General features: G+C 48.3%; 1 protein-coding gene across 1 annotated transcript in view; it reads right to left on the bottom strand.

Moving 5' to 3' along the window:
- The window catches only part of RAB6B (RAB6B, member RAS oncogene family), a 59405-nt gene that overhangs the window by 10455 nt on the left and 25131 nt on the right, over positions 1-23819 (bottom strand). Inside the window, exons 2-4 of the mRNA XM_082718992.1 lie at positions 22178-22236; positions 1637-1690; positions 1334-1439 (exon numbers count right to left, since the gene is read on the bottom strand). Coding sequence (XP_082575118.1) covers positions 1334-1439; positions 1637-1690; positions 22178-22236 — 219 coding nt within the window. The remainder of the gene's footprint in view (positions 1-1333; positions 1440-1636; positions 1691-22177; positions 22237-23819) is intronic.

Raw genomic sequence — 23819 nt, 5'->3', positions numbered from 1 at the left:
TGGTTTTAGGGGCCCACCTGAGAATCAGACCTGACTTCATGGGGCAGAGTGGAGTGTGAGAAATGGTGCTTGGCAGCCAGGCCAACTGGACTTGGCTGAGCTCAGAAACAGGTGTGCATGTGTGTGTGTTGGTGGGGAACCAGAGCAGCTCCTGGGGGAGAAGGGCCTATACAGTGGTCTCCCACTGAGGGGGGTGGCACTGGGAAAGGTGAGTTCTGAAGAGAACCCTCGATCTGTAAGAGGAGGGGAAGGTGGCCCCAGGAGAGACAAAAGCCATGAGAGGTAAGTCCATTTCAGGGCAGCCCTCTCCTCAGTCAGAAGATGTGAGTGACAGACCTTGGGGAGTGGCCGCAAGGGCAATGCCCACTACTCAGCAGCCCATGCACCTGAGAAGGGGGAGGAAGCCTGTCCCAGGAAGCCTCCATTTCCCCCAGCCTGCTCTCCCTCCTGCTCACATCAGGCTGCACAAACCCAGGCTGAAGGACCCAGCTCCCACCTGTACTCAAGGTGGAGGGGGTGTGTGGTCAGAGGGAAGCATGGAGAGAGGAGATGGGCAGAGCCTGGGGCAGTGGGCTTAAAGTAGTGGGGTACACGTGCTTCCCCATGTGATTTCAGTGCTGTGGACAACACCCAGGGTGTCCTCCCTGCACAGGTGTAGGCACAGCACAAGGGCTAACCAGGTGTGCTCTGTTAACACCTGTCCGCACAGCTGAGGCTTCTCACCAGGCCCTCTCCCTCCCCCCACCATAAGTCTTCCTCAAGGCTGTGCAGTTCTCTCAGGAACAGCTGTCCCAGCCAGAAGAGCTACACTGTGTGGGAAGCGCAGCCCACCCTCGGCTCTCCGACCCGCTCGGCCTCCCCTCCCAGGAGAGCCTATGAGGAGCTGGCATGTCACCTGACAAAACCATGGCTGCTGGGTCATGGCTGGCCCAGAGACCAGTGTCTTCCCCCAACCTGACACATGCACACACACAAGTCGCTCCATAAGGGTCTTTCTGGCCATCAGGGCCAAAGGGGGCACAGAGGGGTGGGAGCAGGCCAGCCTCATCTCTGCTCACCTCTACACACAGCACCCCTCCCTGCCCCCCCGCTCTGGGCAGGGCCAGCTCAATCCCATACACCCATGCCTGTCCCAGGAGGATGGTGAGGCTGGAACCCATGCTGGTGTTGGAAGGCAGCTCACCCCCTACAGCAAGCACCTGTCTTCCTGTAGTGAGAAGACAAGCATACACAGCATATACATGTGCATGTACGTGCGCGCACACACACACACACACACCCCCTGGAGCCTCTGTGAGCCACCCTCCCTCTGGCACCTGAGGCCCAAACTCACTTGTGATGTCATACACCACCACAGCAACGGTGGAATCCCGGATGTAGCTGGGAATCAGGCTACGGAACCTCTCCTGGCCGGCTGTGTCCCAGAGCTGCAGCCGCACCTGTCATAAGGAGAGCAGGGGGTCAGGGTAATCCTCATGGTGGGGTGGGGCCGGGGGAAGGCCCCGGCTCTGTGATGTGGGCACTGCAAGCTCTGTGGTAGGCACGAGCCCTCTCGGTGGTGCCCGGCTAAAGGCTCCAGATGGTTAAGTCCAAAGGAGCCCTCCCTGTGCTTCTGGTTCTAAAGTCAGGCACTCACCGTACGATCTTCCAAGTACATGGTTTTTGACAAGAAGTCAATCCCAATGGTTGCCTATTAGAGAAAAACAAGGAAAGGTTAAAATGGAAAGGTCTCAGGCAAAGGGGCAAAAGCTCAGTGATCCAGACAGTGACAGCCAGCAAGAGAGGGGATACCCGTGCCAAGCCTAAGGCAGGTCCTGCTCTGCTGTCCCTGCCTGCTGCTCATACTCAACAGTGAATCCAGTCATGTCTCTCAGAGGAAGCAGGTTGGAGTTAAGTAAGGATGAGGACGGGTTTTCAGGGAGTGACAAAAGTGCTTTGAGAAGGCGACAAGAGCCAGGTGAAGAGGCTTCCTCAGAGTCAAGGCCACTGGCAGGTGTATCTCCTGCCCTGCTCAGGTGGGGTCCTCAAGGAGAATGGGCTGGGCGGTCTCACCTGCCTCCCACAATCACAGCCTCCCCTCGAGGCTCCTGAGATTCAGGCACCCAGACTTGGGTTCACCTCTGCCTCCAGTAGGCAGGGACAGAGTGAGGATCAGGGCAGCTTGCTGCTGTGTGGGCAGCAGAGAGCAGCTGGCCTTCCTCAGGGCCATCACAACCCACCTGGAGCAGCATCTTCCTGGGAAAGTGCACTCTTTCCTACCCAAACCAACATATTAGGAGCCGACTGTCCCCAACACAAACTATGCCACAACTTTGTGCTCTTTCCTGGCCTTGGGCAGAGGCAGCTGGGCAAGGTGCCATCAGCCTTGTGGCCAGATGGCCAGGACCCACCACTCACTTGGGCAGGCCACCCAACCTCTCTGGGCTCACCTGCCCCACAGCATCTATGATAGAAGCTCAATGCTGTTGGTGTGAAATGGAGATGACACTGCTATGCAGTTCCTAGTAACGAAGACTCAGACATGGACTGAGAGCCCAGGGCACTGATTCAGTACAGTGTGGCACACCCATGAGATTAGAATTCTTAGCAGCCATTTAAAATCATGTTCTTGAAAAATATTTAAGGATTTGAGGAATTAGGTTATCAAGTGAAGGTTGTAAACATCATGTATAGTGTGACCCCAATGTGACGAACTGAAGTAGAAGTATTCTTCATATTTTCTTAGATACTAAAATGAAGGGCATACACTAAAGCCTTAATAACACCAGTGTGAATAATGACATTATGGGCAATTTTTTTTTTTTCTTCCCTCATTTTAACTTCCTCTATTTTCCACATCTTCTACAATGAAAGTATAATAGTTCTAGAGGTAGAACTAGAGTATTTTAAAACAAAAATAAAAGACTAAAAATAAGCTTAATTGTATGGGAAATTGTGCAGCGACTTCTGATTACAAAAACCACAACCCAGGGAAGCCTGAGGAAATAGAAATATCCACGTCCACAGGTCCCAGGTTGTCTGCAAGCATACATGCACTTTGGGACCTCCAACTCATTCCACAAAGGAGTTAAAGGAGCTATATCCACCTAGAAACCTGCTTTAATGCAAAGTTGTGGAGTGTTGAGGCATCTCACAATTCTAGAACATGAGTGCTAGGCACGCACCTTAGACATAATGTAATCCAACCCCTCTGGAGATGAAAGATCAGGGAAGTTAGAGGATACACACCTAGTGTGACTTTACAAGTCAGGGGCAGAGCTGGAAGGGTTGGCACCAAAAGCTTCGCAACACTTGGGCTTTTTCTGCCCCAGCTTGGCACACCTTTCCTATGTGGTGTAGTCACTGGGCAACAAGTCTGGAATTGACAAGTGGCTTGTGGACCCAGCCTTGTTCCTTAAGTCATGTTAACAATCACTAATGAATGAAGTGCAACAGTCCTCATCTTCGTATACCCTTAAGGAGAAATGTGCAGACCAGGTGGAAATCTCTCACTTCATCAGTGCTCCCTGGGCTCCCCAGGGAGTGCCAAGATCCTTCAGTAAAGTGATCCGGGAGCTGAAGACTGGGTGTTATGACCTCAAGGACTGGTGGCAGGGACTGCTGGCTGTCCTCCACATGCAGTCTCCTTTTCCACTGTAATAGGATTCTAGATGTGTAGATGGGTCAATGGCTGCCCCAAATAAAGGTGATATTTCCCAGCTTTCTTTGCAGGTAGGTGGCTAAAGTCTCGTCAGTGGGATGTAAAGGTGATGTATGCATCTCCTGGGATGGGTCCTTCATGGGGTGATGGAATGTAGTGACATGCTCACAGCTGCCCTCTTTCCCTTTCCTGTGGCTTAGAATGAAGACAGGTAGAGAGATGGTGGTGAGTCATACTGGCCCATCCAGATGAAGGTGATATAGGAGTGATGACAGAGCAACCAGATGGAGGAAGCCTGAGTCCCTGACCCAGGAGAGCCACCTCAATGCTCTAGACTGCTTACACCCACACTTGGGTGAGAGTGAACAGAACTTCTATTTTGCTTTAGCTACTATTATTTTGATTGCTTTTAACACAGACTAACAACAGTCTATCCAAAAGAGCAAAGAACCATGGAGAAACATATCCCTCAAAGGTAAGCAGCATGGACATAGTGATATTCTTGAGGACAGTGTAACAATGAAAACCCCAATCTACTTCATGAGGGCACAAGCCACATCTACTTCCATGGAGGGCTGAGAAGTCATCAGATGACATGACAAGAATTACGCCATTTGGACCAAGCCTTAGCAAAGCTCAACTCAGTGGCCTCCACAATCATAAATGCCATTATTGGACACCCACACACTTTATCTCCGTCGCTCCTCACAAAAGCCTGACCACATGAGTGGTACTGAGGAAACAGTCTGGAAGATGCCAACCTCCTCCCTCTTCAGCTCTCTCCCCGCTTTCGTCCCACTTTCATGCTTCTTCCACATCATAGAGACTTCTGATTCCTTAATTGGACCACTCTGTCCCTAGCAAGTTAGGCCACTGAGCCACAGCAGACCTTCCCATGGCTGTACAGATTCTTGCTAAAACATAGACATTGTCCCTGGGAATGACTGAACCATCAGCTTGGCCCCAAAATGTATTCCTATGTTTAGTTTAAATAATGGCTGTGTAGTTTCTATCAAACTAACCCTCCCACAGATAACTATTCCAAAACTGTGGAGAAATACAAGAAATAACTTTTAAGCACTGAAGACTAATCAAAAGCTGACAGAAAATGGAGAGTTACAATCTCTGAAGGAAGGAAAGAGAACAAGGTACAATCCAACATCTAACCAATTTTTTCCCCTGAGGTTAACTTCCTAATCATTTAAGTTAGAAGGACTTGGTAAACACCTCAGGCTTTCCATGGGAAAACCACAAGGGCTGGCTTTGGGAGGAAGGTTATCATCTCAGGACTAAGGGTCACACCAGAAGACTGAGGGAAAAACCGAAAGTGACCTATCTTAACAAAATTTAAACATGGCAGATAATCCCTGCCCCCTTATCCCCCCCCAAAAGATTAGCTGTCTATAATTTAATTGCCTATTAAAATAAAACTCAACACTCTTCAGAAGAAAGTAACAGAACCTAGGAATCTCTATAACTTATTACAAGCACACTTCATTTTACTATGTTTCACTTTATTGTACTTTGCAGAAAACAGTTTTTCATAAATTGCAGGTCTCTGGGAACTCTGTGTAGAGCAAGTCTACTGGGGCAATTTTTGCAATAACGGTTGCTCACTTTATGTCTTTGTGTCACATTTTGATAATTCTCATATTTCAAAATTTGTATCATTATTACATTTTTTCTGGTACTCTTGTGATGAGTGATCTTTGGTGTTACTATTATAATTGTTTTGGAATGCCATGAACTGCACCCATATAAGACAGTGAACTTAACTGATAAATGTTGTGTGTATTTTGACTACTCCACGGCAATTGGCCATTCTTCCATCTCTCCCTCTCCTCAGGCTTCCCTATCCCCTGAGATACAAGAATATGGAAATCAGGCCAATTAATGACCTGCAGTCATTGCCTCTAAGGCAGAGTTGCACATCTCTCACTTTAAATCAAAAGCTATAAATTATTCAGCTTAGTTAGAAAGGATGTCAAAAGCTGAAATAGGTTAAAAGGTAAGCCTCTTGCACCACACTGTTAGTCAAGTTGTAAACGAAGGAAAAGTTCTTGAAGGAAACTAGAAGTGCTACTCCAGTGAACAGACGGGCCATAAGAAAATGAAACAACCTTAATGCTGATACAGAGAAAATGTTAGTGGTCTGAATAGAAGATCAGACCAGCCACAACATTCCCTTAAGACAAAGTAAAATATGGAGATAAGCCCTAATTCTCTTCAATTCTATGAAGGCTAAGAGAGATAAGGAAGCTGCAGAAGAAAAGTCTGAAGTTAGCAGAGGTTTAAGGGAAGCAGCCGTCTCCATACATCAAAGTGCAAGGGGAAGCAGCCAGTGCTGATGTAGAAGCTGCAGCAAGAGATCCAGAAGCTTGAGCTAAGATAACTTGCAAAGGTGGCTGCGCTAAGTAACAGATGTTTAAGGTAGACGAAGCAGCCTTATGCAAAGATACCATCTAGGGTCATCTAGCTAACTACTGACTGGCTGATTGATTTGAGAGAGAGAGAGCACAAGTGAGGGGGACGGGCAGGGGGAGAAGGAGAAGCAGGCTCCCCACTGAGCAGAGAGCCCAATGTGGGGCTCTATCCCAAGACCCTGAGATCATGATCTGAGCTGAAGGCAGATGCTTAATCAACTGAGCCACCCAAGTGCCGCTAGGACTTTCGTAGCTAGAGTCAGTGCCTGACTTCTAAGCTCCAAAAGATAGGCTGACTCTCTCGTTAGGGGCCAGTGCACATGGTCACTTTAAGTTGAAGCCAGTACTCATTTACCATTCCAAAATCCTAGGGTCCTAAAGAATTATGCTAAATCTACTCTGCCTGTGCTCTATAAATGGAACAAAAAAATATGGATGACACACCTATTTACAACGTGGTTTACTAAATATTGTAATACTAATACTAATATTAAATGTTGAGACCTACTGCTCAGCAAAAAGGATTCCTTTCAAAATATTATTGCTGATTAACAATGCACCCAGTCATCCAAGAGCTCTGATAGAGATGTACAATGAGATTAATGTTGTTTTTGTGCCTGCTAACACAACATCCATCCTGCAGCCCATGGACCAAGTTGTAATTCTGACTTTAAAGTCTTGTTACTTAAGAAATACATTCTGTAAGGCTTTAGCTGCCACAGATAGTGATTCCTCTGATGGATCTGGGCAAAGTAAATTGAAACCTTCTGGAAAGGATTTACCATTCTAGATGCCATTAAGAACACTTGTGATTCATGGGAAGAGGTCAAAATATAAACATTAACAAGAGGTTGGAAGTTGATTCCAGCACTCATGGATGACTCTGAAGGATTCAAGACTTCAGTGGAGGAAGCTAACTGCCAATGTGGTAGAAATAGCATGAGATCTAGAAATGAAGCCTGAAGACAGGACTGACTTGCTGCAGTCTCACGAAAAACTTGAACGGATGAGGAGTTGCTTCTCATGGATGAGCAAAGAAAGGGGTTTCTTTCTTTTTTTTTTTTTTTTAAAGATTTTATTTATTTATTTGACAGAGAGAGAGATCACAAATAGGCAGAGAGACAGACAGAGAGAGAGATGAGGAGAAGCAGGCTCCCTGCTGAGCAGAGAGCCCAATGTGGGACTCGATCCCAGGCCCCTGGGATCATGACCTGAGCCGAAGGCAGAGGCTTAACCCACTGAGCCACCCAGGTGCCCCAAGAAAGGGGTTTCTTAAGATGGCATCTACTCCTGGTGAAGATGCTGTGGAGATTGTTGAAGTGATGACCAGGGACTGAGAATACCACTAAACTGAGCCGATAGAGCAGCAGGAGGGTTTGAGGGCACAGACTGCAACTGTGAAATAAGTTCTACTGTGGGCAAAATGCTATCAAACAGCATCACATGCTAGAGAAATTGTTTATCAGTGAGTCAACTGCTATGACAAACTTCCTTGTCTTATTTTAAGAGCCACCCCAACCTTCAACAATCACCATCCTGATCAGTCAGCAGCAACCAAAAGTGAGGCAAGATCCTCCACCTGCAAAATGATTACAACTTGCTGAAAGCTCAGATGATGGTTACCATTTTAAAACAATAAAGTTTTTGAAATTAAGTTATGTATGTTATTTTTTAGTCATAATGTTATTATATGTTTAATAGATGACAGTGTGGTATGAACATAACTTTTATATGCACTGGGAAACCAAAAAATTCATTTGCTTCATACTGTCATGGTCTGGAACCAAACCTGCAGGTATCTCCAAGGTATGCCTGTTTTTACAATGTCCGCTATGCAATAAAACAAGGTTTAGGCAAGTGAAGAGGAGGAAATTCAAGTCATAATCAAGAAAACAGACTCCCAAATGAACCAGATGCTGGATGTGCAGAGAAGGGCTTCAGAATGCTTGTTATATATATTTTAAAAATACAAAGGAAAAGATGAATGATGAATTTCAAGAGATACATGGAAATTCTAAAAACAAAAACTGAAAATCTCAACACTACAAAATACAGTACCTGAAATAAAAACGCACCGGATTTCTGTAACAGCAGCTCGAATGCTGCAGAAGAAAGGTCAATGAACTTGAAGACAAGCTAAAATGAGCTGTTCAAACTGGAACACAGTGAGAAAAAAGATACAATAAAAATGAAGTCTCCTGAACAGCTAAACAGTATCAAGTGATCTGCTATACATGCAATTGGTGCCTCATAATGAGAATAGACAGAATAAGCAAAAAGATTTTTGAAAAAATAAGTTAAAATTTTCTCCAATTTGGTTAGAAACATCAACCCATGGTACCAAGAAGCTCAGTGAGCCTAAAACACGATAAATACAAAGAAAACCACACATGGGCATGTCATAGTCAAATTACTGAAACCAAAGATACAGAGAAAACCTTGACAGCAGCAAGAAAACAGAAAGACACATTTGTACAAAGGAATAATGCCGAGAATGATGGTTGACTTCTCATCAGAAACAATTGAGGACAGAAGACAATGGAAAAGAATCAAGTTCCAAAAGAAATAGTATCTCCGCCACCATTATGTCAGCCTACGATTCCACAGCCAGTGTCACTTTTGTTCAGAAATGAAAAACAAAACATTTTCAGATAAGGGAAAGCTGTGATAATCTGTCACCAGTGAGTCTTAATTATGAGAAATACTTTAGGCTAAAGGGAAATGTCACAGACGAACATTTGCATCTTTAAAGAAGGAATAGAAGAGTACCACAAATGGTAAATCTATGGGTAAATATAAAAACAGGTGACTTGTCTTTGATCACCACCTAACTTCCACCCATATCAGCAACAGTTCATAACATTCTCCCCTCTTCTTCTGTCCTCAGTGTGGCTCCTTCTCAGAAATGGCCTCAAGTCCTACTTTTCAACATTATTTATAAAGCACTTCAATTCCTTTTGTTTACCTTTAGTACAATAACAGGGGTAAACATGGTACGATGATGAAACATCCGAGTACTTAGCCTTTGCCAGCTATCGTGCAGAGCACTTGACATGCCCTACTTCATGTATTCCTGATAACCTCTGTTATGAGCTACATTCCTCAGTATGCAAACGCCACTGCTAAGACACCTGAGTGAGAGTGAGAGGTGCTAAGTTACTTGCTCAAGGTCAACAGCTGCCAATGGCAGAACCAGAACTGAAAAGGGTATTTGCAAAGTTGTCTACAAGTGTCCAGCCCTACCCCACATCCCTCTGGACTCTGAGTGTTTGTTCCTCCTGTTCAAAGCCAGCCTCTCCCTGCGGGTCCCCTTGTCCCTGGCCCCCTCCTCCCAGATGATGTTCTGTCAGCCATCTCCTTTCTGTATTTTCAATCTTTCATGCACTACTCACTCTTTGCCTTTGTTCAAGAAGTGTTCTCAGAAATCTCACGTCCCTGTCACTAAATGTTTCTCTAGCTACTCTTCAAGTGATATGCTTTCTGGAAAAGGACCCCAAACCCAGGCTCCCCTTCCTCCCCTCCCACCTGCTGCTTGACTAGGGTGGCATGGCTTCTGTCCTCTGCCTACTGGAGCTGCTCTTGCTATGGTTGCCAGGAGCCATTTCATCTCCAAACTGTAAGGACACTTACAGGCGAAGCTCTGTTTGATGCCTTTAACCCTGATGACCAGTCCTTTTCCTTGGCACACCTCCTTCCTTTGCATTTCATGATACTACTTGTTTCTGGCTTCCCTGCCTCTCTAACTGCTGTTCCTCATTGATCTCTCCTAGGAACTTGTTCCTTTCTCTAACATGTTGCTTGTCGTTCCCTGTTCTGTGTCAGGGGACCTCATTACTCTCCCAGCTTCAGTCCACATCCTGGGCCTTACCTCTGTCCTGCACCCCAAGTCCAGGCATCCAGCTGTTCACTAGACATCTCCCTAGTCACAGTGTGTCCCACACAGAGCCCACCATCTCCCTCCAAACCAGCTTCAATTCTCCTCCCTCCATGAACAGCACCGCTACCACCCCAGGTATCCAAGCCAAGCGAGTCTTCCCGAGTCCCTGCTGGTTGCCTGCTCTCTCGTCTGCTCCCTCATGTCAGAAGAATCACTGAGCTGATGGCTTCACCCCGGAGCATTTCGCCTCTCTGTTCTCAGCATCCCCCTAGCACTGCCCTGGTTCAGACCTCCAACTTCTCTACCTGAATAACCTCAACAGCTTTCTAACTGGTCTCTCTGCCCTCAGGCCCTCCCCCTTATAACTAATCTGTCATCCAGCATGAGGGTTAGCTTTCTAAAACATAAATCTGATCACTTCCCTCCCCCTGTCCCTAGGAAACAGTCTAAATGCTTCACTTGGTCTACAAACAGTTCAGGGCCTGCCCTCACTTCCTCTCGTGTCCAGCTGTTACTTTATACTTTACTGACCATGCTCTGGTCAAGACACCACACACACAAGTCACTTTGTATTTCTTAGTGTTATCTCGTACTGTTCCCTCCTCGGAATGTTCTTCCATGTGGCTAAAACCTATTCAGATTCAGTTCCTCTGCAAGTCCTGTTCTGCAAGTCACTTTCTGCACCCTCAGGTTGGCCCCAGGGCCTCTCATTTAACAGTTGCTATAGGAAATAGGGAAGATCTCATACCAGTCAGTCTCTCCTACTGGCCAGGGATTCAACATGTAGTGCATGGGTCACTTGCTTCAGAGACCAGGATTCCAAATAAGCCTACGGTAATTCATTTGTGCAGGGAAGTTTTGCAAACAACTGCCTAGTCTCTGAGCTTGGGCTGTAATCAGCCTGCGGTATCCAGAAGGAGGGGCACATTCCCTTCCTGGAGTGAGAGACAGAGGGAGATGCCCATGTATGCAGACGGTGCTGTTCATGAGGAAACCAAGGCTCACCCAGAAACCGAGGTCACACAGGTGCCCTGTGTGGCAGAAGCAGGATTTGAACGCAGGTCTCCGTGACTGCAAAGCCTCTGCTTTTGACTACTTGGCTGTACTCTCTCTGCTTCCTGAAATCCCTTCATTTCTGAAGCTGTCACTGTGCCCTGAAGCTGTCACTGGGTTTGCATGGGGGTCACATCGTGTCTGGCTTCTTATTGTCAGACTCTTATGGTCATTAGCCATAATAGCTCAGCAGAGCCCACTTAAGAGGAACTTCATTTGCATTTTAACGAGAACTACAAAAGGCGGCTCTCTAAGGAGGGAGCAAAAACAAGAACTTTTAAGATGGCCTTTACTGGGCCTTGGTTACCAGAAAATCTCTAGCTCCCTGGCATCATCTATTTTCCCAGACACAAGGCACAAGCAGTTGGCCCCACACCACCACCAGCTGGAGCCCGTCTCTCTCAGGCCCTGGGCAGCTCCTTTCTGGCAAACACTGTGAGTAAATAATAACTCATTCACTTTCTCATCCTCGAATGCCTACTAATTGTTAGGCCCAGAGCAGAACGAGCCCCCATTCCTGCCCATGAAGACCCATTCCCTCCCCCGGAATGCTCTTCGCCATGGTTAATGCTTATTTAGAGTTTCAGATTAAGCTTTGAACTTCCAACCCTGTAGAGGAGCTAAGATTACAGCACACAGAACTGTGGTCCTTGACAGATGGAAAGGACCAGTACCGTAAGAAGGACTCTAAGAGAAAGGGGACCCTGATTCTGAACTATACAAGTCCTCGAGTGAATACAAACTTTCCAGCAGGTGAAAATGGGGGTGTATGGAGGATGGGAAATGTGGGGAGAAAAGCCCCAGATGGAGGGAATGGGAGAGTTCTGATTTCTGTCACGGCAGAGCTCCTATCAGACCAAGCCTCTTGCAGACTGCTATCATAAACTCTGAACAGAATACAACCAACAACTCTCTGAAGGCACCGCAAAGGGACCAAAAGCAGGTAGAAACTGGAGGGGAGTCAACTTTAAAAAAGGGAACAGCCCTGGGTGAGATTCCTGCTTTTATGACTGAGGGCAGCCCTGGCTGGAGCCCAGGGGTCACTAAAACTTGGCAAGACACCCACAGTCTTGCTATTTGAGAAACAAGTCAAATCCCAAAGCTACCACAACAGCCAGAAAATGTGGGAAATCCTAAACATGAGAAAGTCACAGAGAGGGCACTCCAAATTCTACATGTGAAAGCTGCCCAAATCTCTGACTGACCCAAGCAGACCTCAAGCAGCCTACCTAAAACTGAAAACAAAACAAAGCAAACAAATCTGATAAAACTTTAAAACGTGGTGCCTACTACACGGAAGAAAATGGAGAAATTGTGTCCAACCAATACTCTTCCGAAGGAAGAAACATAATCCACAGTCTAAATTACAATGTAGATGATAAATATTGATGTACTCAGCATCTTTAGTGCAAACCATATTCAAGGAAAAAGAGAACAGGTGGAGACCAACATTGAGGTGACCCAGATACTGTAGCAGAGTTTAAAGTAGCAGAGTTTAAAGTAGCTAATATAATTATGCTCAAGTATATAGAGAAATATGCTCAAGGCGCAGATTTTAAGAAAATCTCAGCAGAGAAAGAGAAACGATAAAAGAGAACCAAATACAAACTTAGAATTGAAAAATAAGTATCTGAAATCTTAAAATCACTGATAGGTTTGACAGCACATGGCAGCTGGAACAGTGAGTGTAAAAACAGAACAACAGAAATTATCTGACAGGATGATGGGGGACACCAAGCAAACAGAACAATTAGCTACCCAGGCAGAATCCTCTGTGATTCCCTCTTACCTGCCACAACCCACACTCCCTCTTGAAGGCCAGCACATGTCACAGAGGGTGGTGTGTGTTGATGGGAACGTGTGCATGTGTGGGTAGACCCTTGCACAATGGAGATACACACGTGCCCATGCAACTACGTATTCATTTGCAGGTATAAGTATGTGTATGCGGGTAGGAATGGGTGTGGTGTGCTTGTGTGGGTGAGTTGGGATGGGGAGAGTCACTTCTGCTTTGAAGGTAAAGCCCAGATCCACGATATGCCCACAGACCTTGTGCTGCCAGGAGGCTCAGAGGCTGGAATGATCAGGAGCCTTCATAGGCTCTTGGGGAGGGGGCAAGGGTAGATTTCTGCCAGCAAACGTAGGCTTCCTTCGGTGCCTCCCTGGGCTGACCATGACCAGTTCCAGAAGCTGCAGCTAAACGGACCTGGTGGGATCATGTGCTGTTTTCAGTGACCTCTGCCAGTGCTCTGTGATGGGCTGGGAAAAACACTGGATTGGGAACTTCTTCTCTCTAAAACGGGGATTATCATAGCCTCCTTGAAGGACTGCAGATCACATGAGTTAGACTACACACAGGTACTCTGCATATACAAAAATGAAGGCTGACCAACTGACCAGAGCATTTCTGAGAGAAGCTGTAAAAACCTGCCATGGAGAAGACCCTCCCTCCCACGTTTCTCAGACTTGGCTCTTGGAAATACATCCCCAAGCGGTAACCTACAGGACAAAGGTAAACTGTAATCAAGTGTTTCTGAGAAAGGCTGCATGTTCTAACTCCTAGTGGAGAGCCATAAAACATGCTGGCACAGTAAAGTTTCTGAGAAGTCCTGCACTGAAGAAACATGAACAATTACACGGAACCCAACATTTCCCAAGCTCCCTTGCTCTAGAAAACTTTGTGCTTACAATCCTTATTAACATCCCTTATTAATAAACTAGTGTTCCCTGTAGGAAAGGCTGACTGGATTCTAAAGGAGACCACATCTCTCTTCCAGCTTGTCATGAAGTCTGAGTCAACGTATGCATTCTCTGTTGTTCATTTCCTCTTATAAATAAATTAGTCTTGCTGGTAACTATGCCACAGGAATGCAAAGAGGATATCAAGACACATGAGCGGCAGGCTTGATTTCAGGGGCTCTCCTGTCAGTCCATGATCCCCATGGACTCAGCTGTGAGTCCTCAGCTGTGCTGCCTGCTGCCTGTCCCCCAGGAGGATGGGCTGTGCTCTGGACTCCACTATTTATTCCTGTAGTATCATGCTTACAAAATGCACTACTTATGAAAAATGGCAGGCATTTCATTGTACACAAACTATGAGAAATCTTAGCAAACACAGATTTCCCAGCTGCGTCTACAACTTCAGAAGAAGGTGGTATTACACAGTGTCAGCGGGGGCTCAGACACCATGCAGAATGATGGTCCGTTGTACATCTCCCTCTGCACAAGACAGCCACTGGCCCAGTGGATCCCCAAGAAAAGAGATGTTTCCTAAGGCAGTTGTTGACATCTTTTTTGTTGTATGCTTCTATGATGAAATATAATTTAGCATCCACGTTCTGGCAAGACACAGTAATAAAGTCTGCAGTGGAAATCTGCATGGTGATTTGCATAAATTGACTCAAGACTCTTCTCAGGAAGAGAAATCTTGAAAAGGAGTGTGTGTGTGTCTTTTTCTAGCGTTGGCCAGGCCTTGGCCCATGGCTGGGGAAGCATCCACAAGTGGCAGAAAGCAGCTGGGCATGACAAGCCCTTGACAATGAAGCTGCTGTCTGTGCTCTGTACCAACCATCAGATGAGAGTATAGGGTAGAGTCATGCAAATTAGCATGCAAATGAGGCTGGCAGAACTACGGATTCAGACTGGCAAGTGGGTGCTGTGGGGGAAGGAGGCGGTAGCCTCTGGAAAACATGCTGGTCAGGGTCTGTCCTTGCCAGCAGCTCAGCACTGTGCTCTGAGGGAGTAGACGCTGACTCAGGAGGCCACGGCACAGGTACCTGGCTTCTTTCAGCCACTTCAGCCTCAGAGTCTGCACAGTCTGGGGGCCACTGTCCTCCCAGTGGAGAGTAGCTTGTGCCTGTCACCACCCAATTTAAGTATCTATATCAATTGGTCTTTTATCTCCTGTAGTCTGAAAGGTCAACCAAACAGTATGTACCTTCTGACTTATATAGGGGTTAAATTTCATCAGAATCAGTCAATCCCTTCAAAGCCATGCAGATGGCCAGGGATGTGTGGCCTGAGGGCCACAAAAGGGTCCAAGCACAAAAGCCCTCTCCTTAACAGGGTGAAAGATGCTCCAAGTGGTGGACTTTTGAGGGTGTCTAAGACCCATCTAAGGGTCACCTACAAAGTGAACAGGACAGACTGCTGACATCTGGGGCAGAGAATGGCATCATGAGCCCCTTTAACTTATAAAGCATAACAGGCACTGCTGGTGGACTCACCAATACCTACCAGTCACCTCTTATTCCTCTACTTGCCTAAAGAAGGTCATGGAGATCTTCTGCTCTCCCAGCCTCTCCAGAGGCTAAGGGTGGTCGGGTGACCCAATTCTGGCCAATAAGACTGAAGCTGCAGTCTGCTAGAGAGCAAGGGCATTCCAGGGAAGCACTTGCTTTCCTTTTCTGCCCTGAATGCAGAGGTGATGTCTGGAGCAGCAACAGCCAGCCTGCATGCAGATGAGAACCCACAGAGCAGAAGGAGCACCAGAGTGGGAACCAGAGCCCAGGGACTACAGCACACTTGTGCAGCAGTGCCCCTGCAAGTCCTCCCCATGACTGCGTGCACCTGGACAACTTCAACCCCTCTTCTCAAGCCACCATTAGTCAGCGTTCCGTACTAGGAGGGGACCACATTCCTAATTTGTATATGCTCAATGGAAGAGAGGCAGGAAGAGGAGAGAGGAGGGCAGGGAAGACAAGAGTTCAGAGCCAGGGCAGGTGTACCCTCAGTCCAGAACCAGATCATTTCCAGATGGAGCACGTGGGTGACTGGTGGCACCCCAGCGGGTCTCCGAAGGCATGGACATCTTGCCAAGCAGCCTGGCATTCAGAACATTTTGCTGTATAGGACTGTTGCCTCCCATTTTGACCACAGAACTTAGTGTTTCCAAAGATGGAACCCCACTCTACGAACATAATAAAATCATCAGCTTGCTAGACTTAAGTGAGGACTTGAGGTCCAGCTTCTGCCAGAAGCACAGCAGCATCTGGCAGAGCTGCCAATCCCTCCCCGGGGGTAAGCACAGGGACGGTGGGGATGGGGGCACGATGTCCTAGCCAGGCACTCCATTAGGGAGGTGTTGTTAGCGCCATCTTGTCACTATCGACCTAGCTGGAGGTAGAGCCGTTGCTGTTGTTGGTGAGGTTTTGTGCTGTTCTGCTTCCCTACAGAGTATACCATGACACACATCTAGGCCAACGGTACTGTCGGCCTGTGGTTTTCCATCATCTAGACTTTAAGACCCATGTGATGAGCTATGGTCGAAATACAAATGATCCACATTCTTACCGCTAAAGTTAGAGGCAACTGGTCTAGGTCGTATAGGGGTTAAATCTTATCCAAATAATTTCCAGGTTAAAAGAGACTGCAATACTGAGAAAGTAGGATGCCAGCCGAGAGTCTCTGAGCTAAGTGACAGAGCTGGGCTCTTACCCCAGACCTCCTCAGTATGCAGCATCATTCTGGAGGAGAAAGAGTGAGCTAAGGTAAGAGGGAATGTACTGCATCAGTCTCCTCGGTGTGTGACCCCACTCGGACCACCTCTACCATGGGCAGAAGATCCTATCCCTGTCTTCCCCAGGTGCTGGGCAGTTCCTGGAACACCCCATGTGGATGGGTGGCATCTTAGATTCTGTGAAGAGAGGTCCCTCAGCCTGGTCCCCCACCTCCTTTCTACACTCCAATCCACAACTCATCAGTTCTTAGGGCTTTGGGAATCCAGCTTCCACGCAACCATTCAAGGGTCTGTCCAATGTAATGGTCATTTTCGAACATTTCCCTTGGCTGTTCCATTATTCCTTCCCACTCACCTCTTCGTTTTTCTTGGAGCTGATGGCACTGACGGTTTTCCCAGGTATCTAGACAGAAACCTAGGGCCCATTTCAGCCCCTCCCTCTTCTGCATCCACCGACCCTCTCTGTTTCATTCATGCCTTCCGCTGCCCTTGGTGTTTCTGTGCTTGGCCCAGGCCCCTCACTCACCTCCCATGTGGCCCTGCATAACTGCTCCGTCACACTCCTCCCTGCTCTGCCCCACACAGTAGCATCCAAGTCTGTGTGAGCCCCACCTGCATCCATCAACCCTGCCCCAGCCCAGCGCTCTGCATCTGTCTCCTGCAAACTCTGAAATCTTTGATCCCATCAGTGCCCACAGTAGGAACCCTCAATAGCTCTCAGTTTCCTGCCTCTTGAGCCCAAGTCCCTCTGAGCCTCCAGGGCCTTCCCCAGGCCCAAGCATCCAGGCACATGTATCCACGAGGCAGGGCAGGCTCAGATCCTAGGGCACAGGGTACTTTTTAGGGGACCATAAAAATATTTTTGACTTTTAATTTCTTTAAAAATCAAGAGAAAAGTGAACATAATAAAAATATATAATAATGAATCTAGTTGGGATTATATGTTCTCAACAACAGCTGTAAAATATAATTTCATATATACGTATATATGTATATATATATTTAACAAAGGAAGGACCAAAGTACCCATAAAGGCAAAAGTGCGTAAGGTCCATGAACATCAAAATGCAGCCTGCCAATAACCCACACAAAGGCCCTACTCTTATCCTCCACTGCCATAGGCAGACCCCTCCCCACCACACACACACACACACACACACACACACACACACAGTGATGGATCATCACACTTGGGATTTCCACAAAGGCTTCTCCTTCAGCACATAATCATTCCTCCCTCCAGCACAGCTACAGTCCAACTGTCCCACGCTCCCCTGCAGGACCTTCTGTGCCCACCAGAACAGCCACCAACCCCTGATTTGTCTGAAGCTCCAGATGGAGCCGAGGCCCAGGCCAGAAGGTCTGGTCCCCACTAAGATCAGACTGGGAGGTGCCGTAGTGGGCTGAAGAATGTCCCACCCCAAATTTATATCCACCTGGAACCTCAGAATGGGACCTTATTTGGAAATACGGTCTTTGCAGATGTAAGCAGTTAAGAATCTCAAGATGAAAAACCACCCCGCATTTAGAAGAGGCCTCTCAGTCTAATGAGTGGTGTCTTTTCAGGAAGAGGAGAGGACATACAGAGGCCCAGAGAGAAGACGGCATGAAGACGGAGGCAGGGACTGGAGCTTCACAGCCTGACAACAGGGTCTGCAGCCTACAGCTGCAGGATGCTGGGGGGAGAACTTCAGAGGGAGTGTGGCTCTAGACTTCCAGCCTCCAGGACAGTGAGAAATTAAATTCTATTGTTTAAAACTACTCAGTATGTGGTCATTTGCTCTGGCAGCCCTGGAAACAAATCCAGAGCCCAGAGGTGAGAGAAAAGCCTCAGGCAGAGCGGCTGGTAACAACAGTGCAGATGGCTGAGGAGTGAGGGGCTCCTCGGGCATCCCTCGGCCTGTGCCGGCACAGCAGTCACTGCTGTTCAGTTCCTTTCCCAGAGGCTCTGTGAAATCCCCGGAGTGACCCAGCATGGGCAAAGCCTCTCAGTCCTCCAGGAAGGGTCCTGTGCTCCTGGGGCAGCTGAGTAAGCTCCAATAGGCCGGGACCCTTTCCTAGGAACAGCCGCTTAGGTCAGCCACCTCCTAAGTTGTGCTGCGGTGGGAGGTCTAGGGACGGGCTGCTGGCTCAGGCCTTGGCTAGAAGGTCATCTCAGTCACCTCAGAGATTGAAAACCACTACTGCCTGAGCCAGCCTATGGATCTCCGGGCCATCTCCGCCGTAGGTGATGTTAAGGTACAGCCAAGACAGAGAGCCTCTGAGGGACCTATGAGAAACCCCAGAAGAGTACTGTTCCCAAATCTTGGTCTCCCCTCCCAGTGGCCGCTGCAGGGGCAGGAAACCTCTCATCACGCCGCTAGTTCAGGTTTCCAAAAGGCAGCCCAAGAACCAGGCCTGCAGGTCAAGGCAGAGGGTCAAGTCTTATCACAGTACAGGCAGCAGCAGGTGTCTTCTACAACAACTTTTGAAAGCAGTTATTTAGTTGGGGTTCTGTACAAGAGAATTACTGCAGAGTTCATCTCACCAGGCTGTAAGTCTTGATTTGGGGCTTAATCAGGTAAGTGGATTTCGATGGGGGGATGGCAGGGGTGGTGAGAGGCTGGTTAGCAAATGTGTCAAGAGAACAAGGGGCTGTGCCAGGCAGGAGTGGCAGGAGACCCCGTCTCCTGAGGCCCACCAGCTGACAAGGTGGCATCCCCCCAAGGCCTGCTAGGCAGACAGGCCCCCTCCAAGGGGTAGAACAAGGAAACCCAGCTCTGCATGCCCCTGGTCCTCACAAGTCCTCAGGCCAGCCCCTCAGGGCCTCAGGCTTGTCCAGCACCAGACTGAGGGAGGAGGAGGCCTCATGCACTGCCACTCAGGATGAGGTTGAACCCCCTACTCCCTGTCCCCCTGCTGAGAGCAGGACCAGATTCTGCGGCCAGGCCATGGTCTCCCACTGTCCCTCCAGACACAGAGAAGGCACTAGAGAAACACCTGCTGTCAGAATGAGTGAATGAGAAACACAGGGGATGAGAGACAGAGCCAGAGAATTATAAAAGGATGGGAGTGAGGGAGGGATGATTCTATCCTGGGAACTGAATGTCTCAGCTAATGGGGAGGTAGGGGGCTCTGCCAGCTGATGGAGAGGAAGTTTGAGGGGGTTGGTGGGGAGAGGCCAGGGACAACTAGCAACATTTCCCAGAGCCCCTGGGGATCTTGTCTACTTCCCAAATGTCTCTGCCACCATCTTAAGATAAACAAAATAAACAATACCATTTCCCCCTCTTTCTCCAGAGAGTTCATTAAAATGGCCTGTGTATGCACAGAACTGGATCCCTGGCCTCCCAGCCTAATTATCATCGTAAAGAGCATTGGGAAAGAAATTCTATCTGCTGCAATAACAAAAGTCAAAAAAGCCTACGGTGGGCAAGGTCTTGCTTCCCTTTGGGCTTTTTCTCCTTCATGCTAAGACATCTGGCCTCTGTGGCCTCCTGGCCTGGTGGGGTCTGAAAACCAAGGCAGAGAGTGCTCCTCCGAGCCGCTCTGGTGCCAGCAGGCACTCGACACCAGCGATGTCCAGACTCTGTGCTGGGCCTACGAATGCAGGGGCAGATCTGAGGGGTGCTGACCTCAGTCAAACGCAGAGCCCGTCCAAGGAGCCAGAGCACACAGGAGTTCCTGTGAACTGGGAGACTAAAGGAGGCCTGAAGACAAGGTGCTGGGGCCAGAGGGCTCCAGAGTAGAGGGAGGGGGGAGGGCCCCACCCACAGAGCAAACAAGTGCTCAGAGTCTTGATGAGCCAGAAGACTTTCTCACAGCAGAGAAGCAGAGGGGGAAGGCCATTCCAGCTGAGGTGACACTAGAGCCAAAGTGTGGAGGTGTGACTGTGGCTCATGTGGGGAGCAGCAAGCAGAGAGAACCATGGGACCAACGGGTGCAGGCCAAGCAGCAGGCCAAAGGAGAGGCCACCGGAGAGGAGGTAGGAGGAGATTCTGAGAAACTCAAAGGGCTTGGGGAGGAGTTGAGGCCTTGGTCCATGCACACGAGAATCACAGTCACTGCAAAGGCCCTGGGGCCATAGTTGCTGCTACCCAGCACCAAGAACAGCAGCCAGCCAAGAGTCCCGTTGTTTTCAGTGGGACACCAATGAGAGGCATTATCAATAACTTAGAATTTTTAAAAAATCAAATAATCAAAATAAGATCTGCCAGGTCATTTGCATACAAACATACACACACAAACACACACACACACACACACACACACACACACACACATAAATGCATCTCCAGTTAGACTTCAGAACTGAAGTGTGTTAGAACTGTAATCTCAAGGGAAGACTGATGTGGCAGAACTCCCTTATGGGGGCCTCTGGGAAGCCCTGGCCTGGAAAGAACACAAAGTATGGCCAAGACAGACATTCTAAAGCCACTGCCCAGGGTTTTGCAGAGAACTGAGGGACCCCTCTGAGAGCCGCATGTTCTTATCCTCTGTCAACTCTTCCCAAGGCCATTAGTTATCTGGTGTTTTAGACACAGCAGAGGAAAAGCAGGGAATTAAAGCAGGCAGAGAAGAGTGTATTTGAGGCAAAGACGATGACTGGTCCTGAGGGAGACAGAGAGTCTAAGGAGCAGACACAGAACTGTCATTTGCCTTGAGCTGCGCTCCATATCCTGTGTAAGTCTGGGGAAGCAGAGGGACCTCTTAGCACAGCAGTCCCCAGTTTGTGCTATAAATACGTGTCCTCTGAGGACTCGGGAACAAAAGGATCCCATGATCAAACACCGCTGGGAGATCCTGCACACTATATCCCTCTTTCAGCAAATCAAAACCATCTATCGATGTAGTAAAAGCCTTGAGAAGTCCTGCAGCAGGAAAGTCGACTGACTTTTGTATACCAGTGTTCCCTATAACTGTATAAGCACCAAACCTTCATTCCTACCTTTCCCACTCAAGTGACATCAGCTAACATCTCTTGGAACTCATAGCTTACAGAACCCACTGGCTTATAAAATGATTACTTGTCCTTTGGTTAAGAAAGAAAATATATTTTTTCCCCCTAAACATAGTTGAAATATTTTCAATTTTGTGCATTTCACAAAAAGCTAGAGTTGCAGGGGAAACTTCCTTTATCTGCATGATCCTCCAGACTCACCAGTAATGCCAGCAGAGTGCAATGTCAGTGAATCCTAGGAGCTCAGTCTTTGGGCTGGTTGGCCCCAGACCATTCTCAAGAGCCAGGAGCTACAGAGGTCACTCTGCCCAGCCTCCTGCCCTCACAGAGCAGTGCAACCCCATCACAACCAGCCTCTCTAGGAAGGAAGTACCTCAGCCACTGTGCACACATGCCTCTGTGTGCAGGGGTGAGTCAACATAACCATGCTTGAGGAGCAAGTTCTCTTACTGCTCTAATTTTCATCTCCCTCAATTCACATCTTGCCTATCCACTCTCCTCTACATGATGACACTCTAAGTAACGAAACAGTGTGGTGGTTTAGACCTGTCCATGGGGAGCAAGAGAACAGAGACTGAAACGTGTCCTCTCTGTTTCTAGAATTTTCCTCTTGGAAGTGTTTCCTTTATCAAGGTCTGGACTTTCAAAAGGGCTCTGGGTCTTTAGTGGGCTGGGCCCAGCACACAGAGGGGAAGCTCTTCCGAGACAAAACAGATGTTGGCATGGGGTCTAGGTGGTCATCCCGGCTGCAGACACGCTGGGGAGGCAGGGGCACCCAGGACCTCACCTGGTACGTGTTGTCGAAGCTGTCATACATGAACCGCGTGATCAGAGACGTCTTCCCGACTGCAAAACAAGAAGAAGAGAGGGGTTCAGCTGGAGCAGGTATGCTAGACTCCTCTAAACACATACCATGTGAAGCAAATGGATAAGGAACCAAAAAAGCCTAGAAGAAAGGAGGAAATGTCCCACATGGGTGTCCCATGGTGAGGTGGCCAAGGCTCTACCAGGTGGGCTGTAGGGGAGTTCCTGCCAGCACCAAGCAGGAAGCCTCCCCTGCCTGGAGAAGTCTCACCGCCCACACCCAGGTCTTCTTTGACCCCCAGAAGCCATATATGAAGAATCAGAGCAAGCTGGTGCAAGACAAGATGCCCTGCTCACTTGGGCCCACGTCCACCTGGAAATATATCCTTGCCACTGGCCACAAGCTGGGATGGAGGCATGCTCTCTTCCCCCATTCACTCAGCCTGGGGACTGGTAAGGAGGATGGCTTTCCAAGGAATTGGAGGGGCAGCGGAAGTAAATGGACTACCCCCCTAGTGGCTCAAGGGCAGGACTGGTTTTTGTAGTGTGTGCCTGAGGGTCTAGCTCCTCACAGGATGTTTAACATCCTTGGACCCTGCCAGGTAAATTCTGGCAGGATCCCTAGTCACGTGTCAATCCAAGACCCCCCTCCCACATTTACAGAAGCCCTCTGAGGGGCAGTAACACCCTCCAAACAAGAACCACTGGCAAGGCTGAGAGAAATCAAGTAAGGCTCTTGGGAATTCCACAAATGCTGCTAATTTCCCAAACTGCAGGGCTGGGCTTCTGACCTAACCCTGTGCAGGTCCCCTGGGGCCTGGCAGTGGCAGAAATACCTATGGTTGCATTTCTCATTATCTGGGAGGGGAGGAAGGGTGACAAAGGAACAGCTGTTGGGTCAGACCCAACACAGACTACTTCTCTACACTGTCCCATCACGTCTCTGCCATGGGCCTGGGAGACTTGGGTGGGGGGCTAGCCCAGCTGAGCTTGGCTCAGAGCCCCTCCTGCTCTGGGCTGCTGGAGATAGATGACCCTGGCAGGGAAAGCAAGAAAATCAGCTCCTGAAGGTTCTCTATTCTGCCTCTCCCTGATTCTTTGGTGGGATGTCCTTGGGCTGGGACTGGTGGGGGGCTGCTCACTGCCTGGATGGAGCAGGGCAACCCAACTCGGCTCCTCCGGGAAGGGTCCTTTGCCAGTTTTGAAGTCTTAGTACTACACCATGTAAGAGACAAGCAACCATCTTCCAACAGCCAACATTTCTAAAGGAAAGGTATCGTCTTCTAGCCAGAAGGCATGTCTGACAGACTGGGGCAGATTTAGATGGCCCCATCTTTGACCCAGAAGTGATTAGCTGGATTCAAATCCTAGCTGGGGTGCTATTTAGCTGTGTCATTTTGAAGTGGCCATGCTCCTATGGACCTCAGTTCCTCATTTTAAAGTGGGTACAATAACATCAAAGACTTCAAAGAGCAGTGTTAAGAATTAAAACAGAGGAGTGCTGGGCACATAAGAAATGCTTAAAAGTGGAAGGAGGCAGCAGGCAATGGAGGTATTGAGATAATTTCCAGAATATCAGATTAAAAAAAACCACTATCACAGCCACTGGCTTGACCTTGCCCATC

Source organism: Mustela nivalis (genome assembly GCF_964662115.1).
Source record: "Mustela nivalis genome assembly, chromosome: 1".
NCBI classification, from domain to species: domain Eukaryota; kingdom Metazoa; phylum Chordata; class Mammalia; order Carnivora; family Mustelidae; genus Mustela; species Mustela nivalis.
This window is presented reverse-complemented; position numbering and strand designations above follow the sequence as displayed.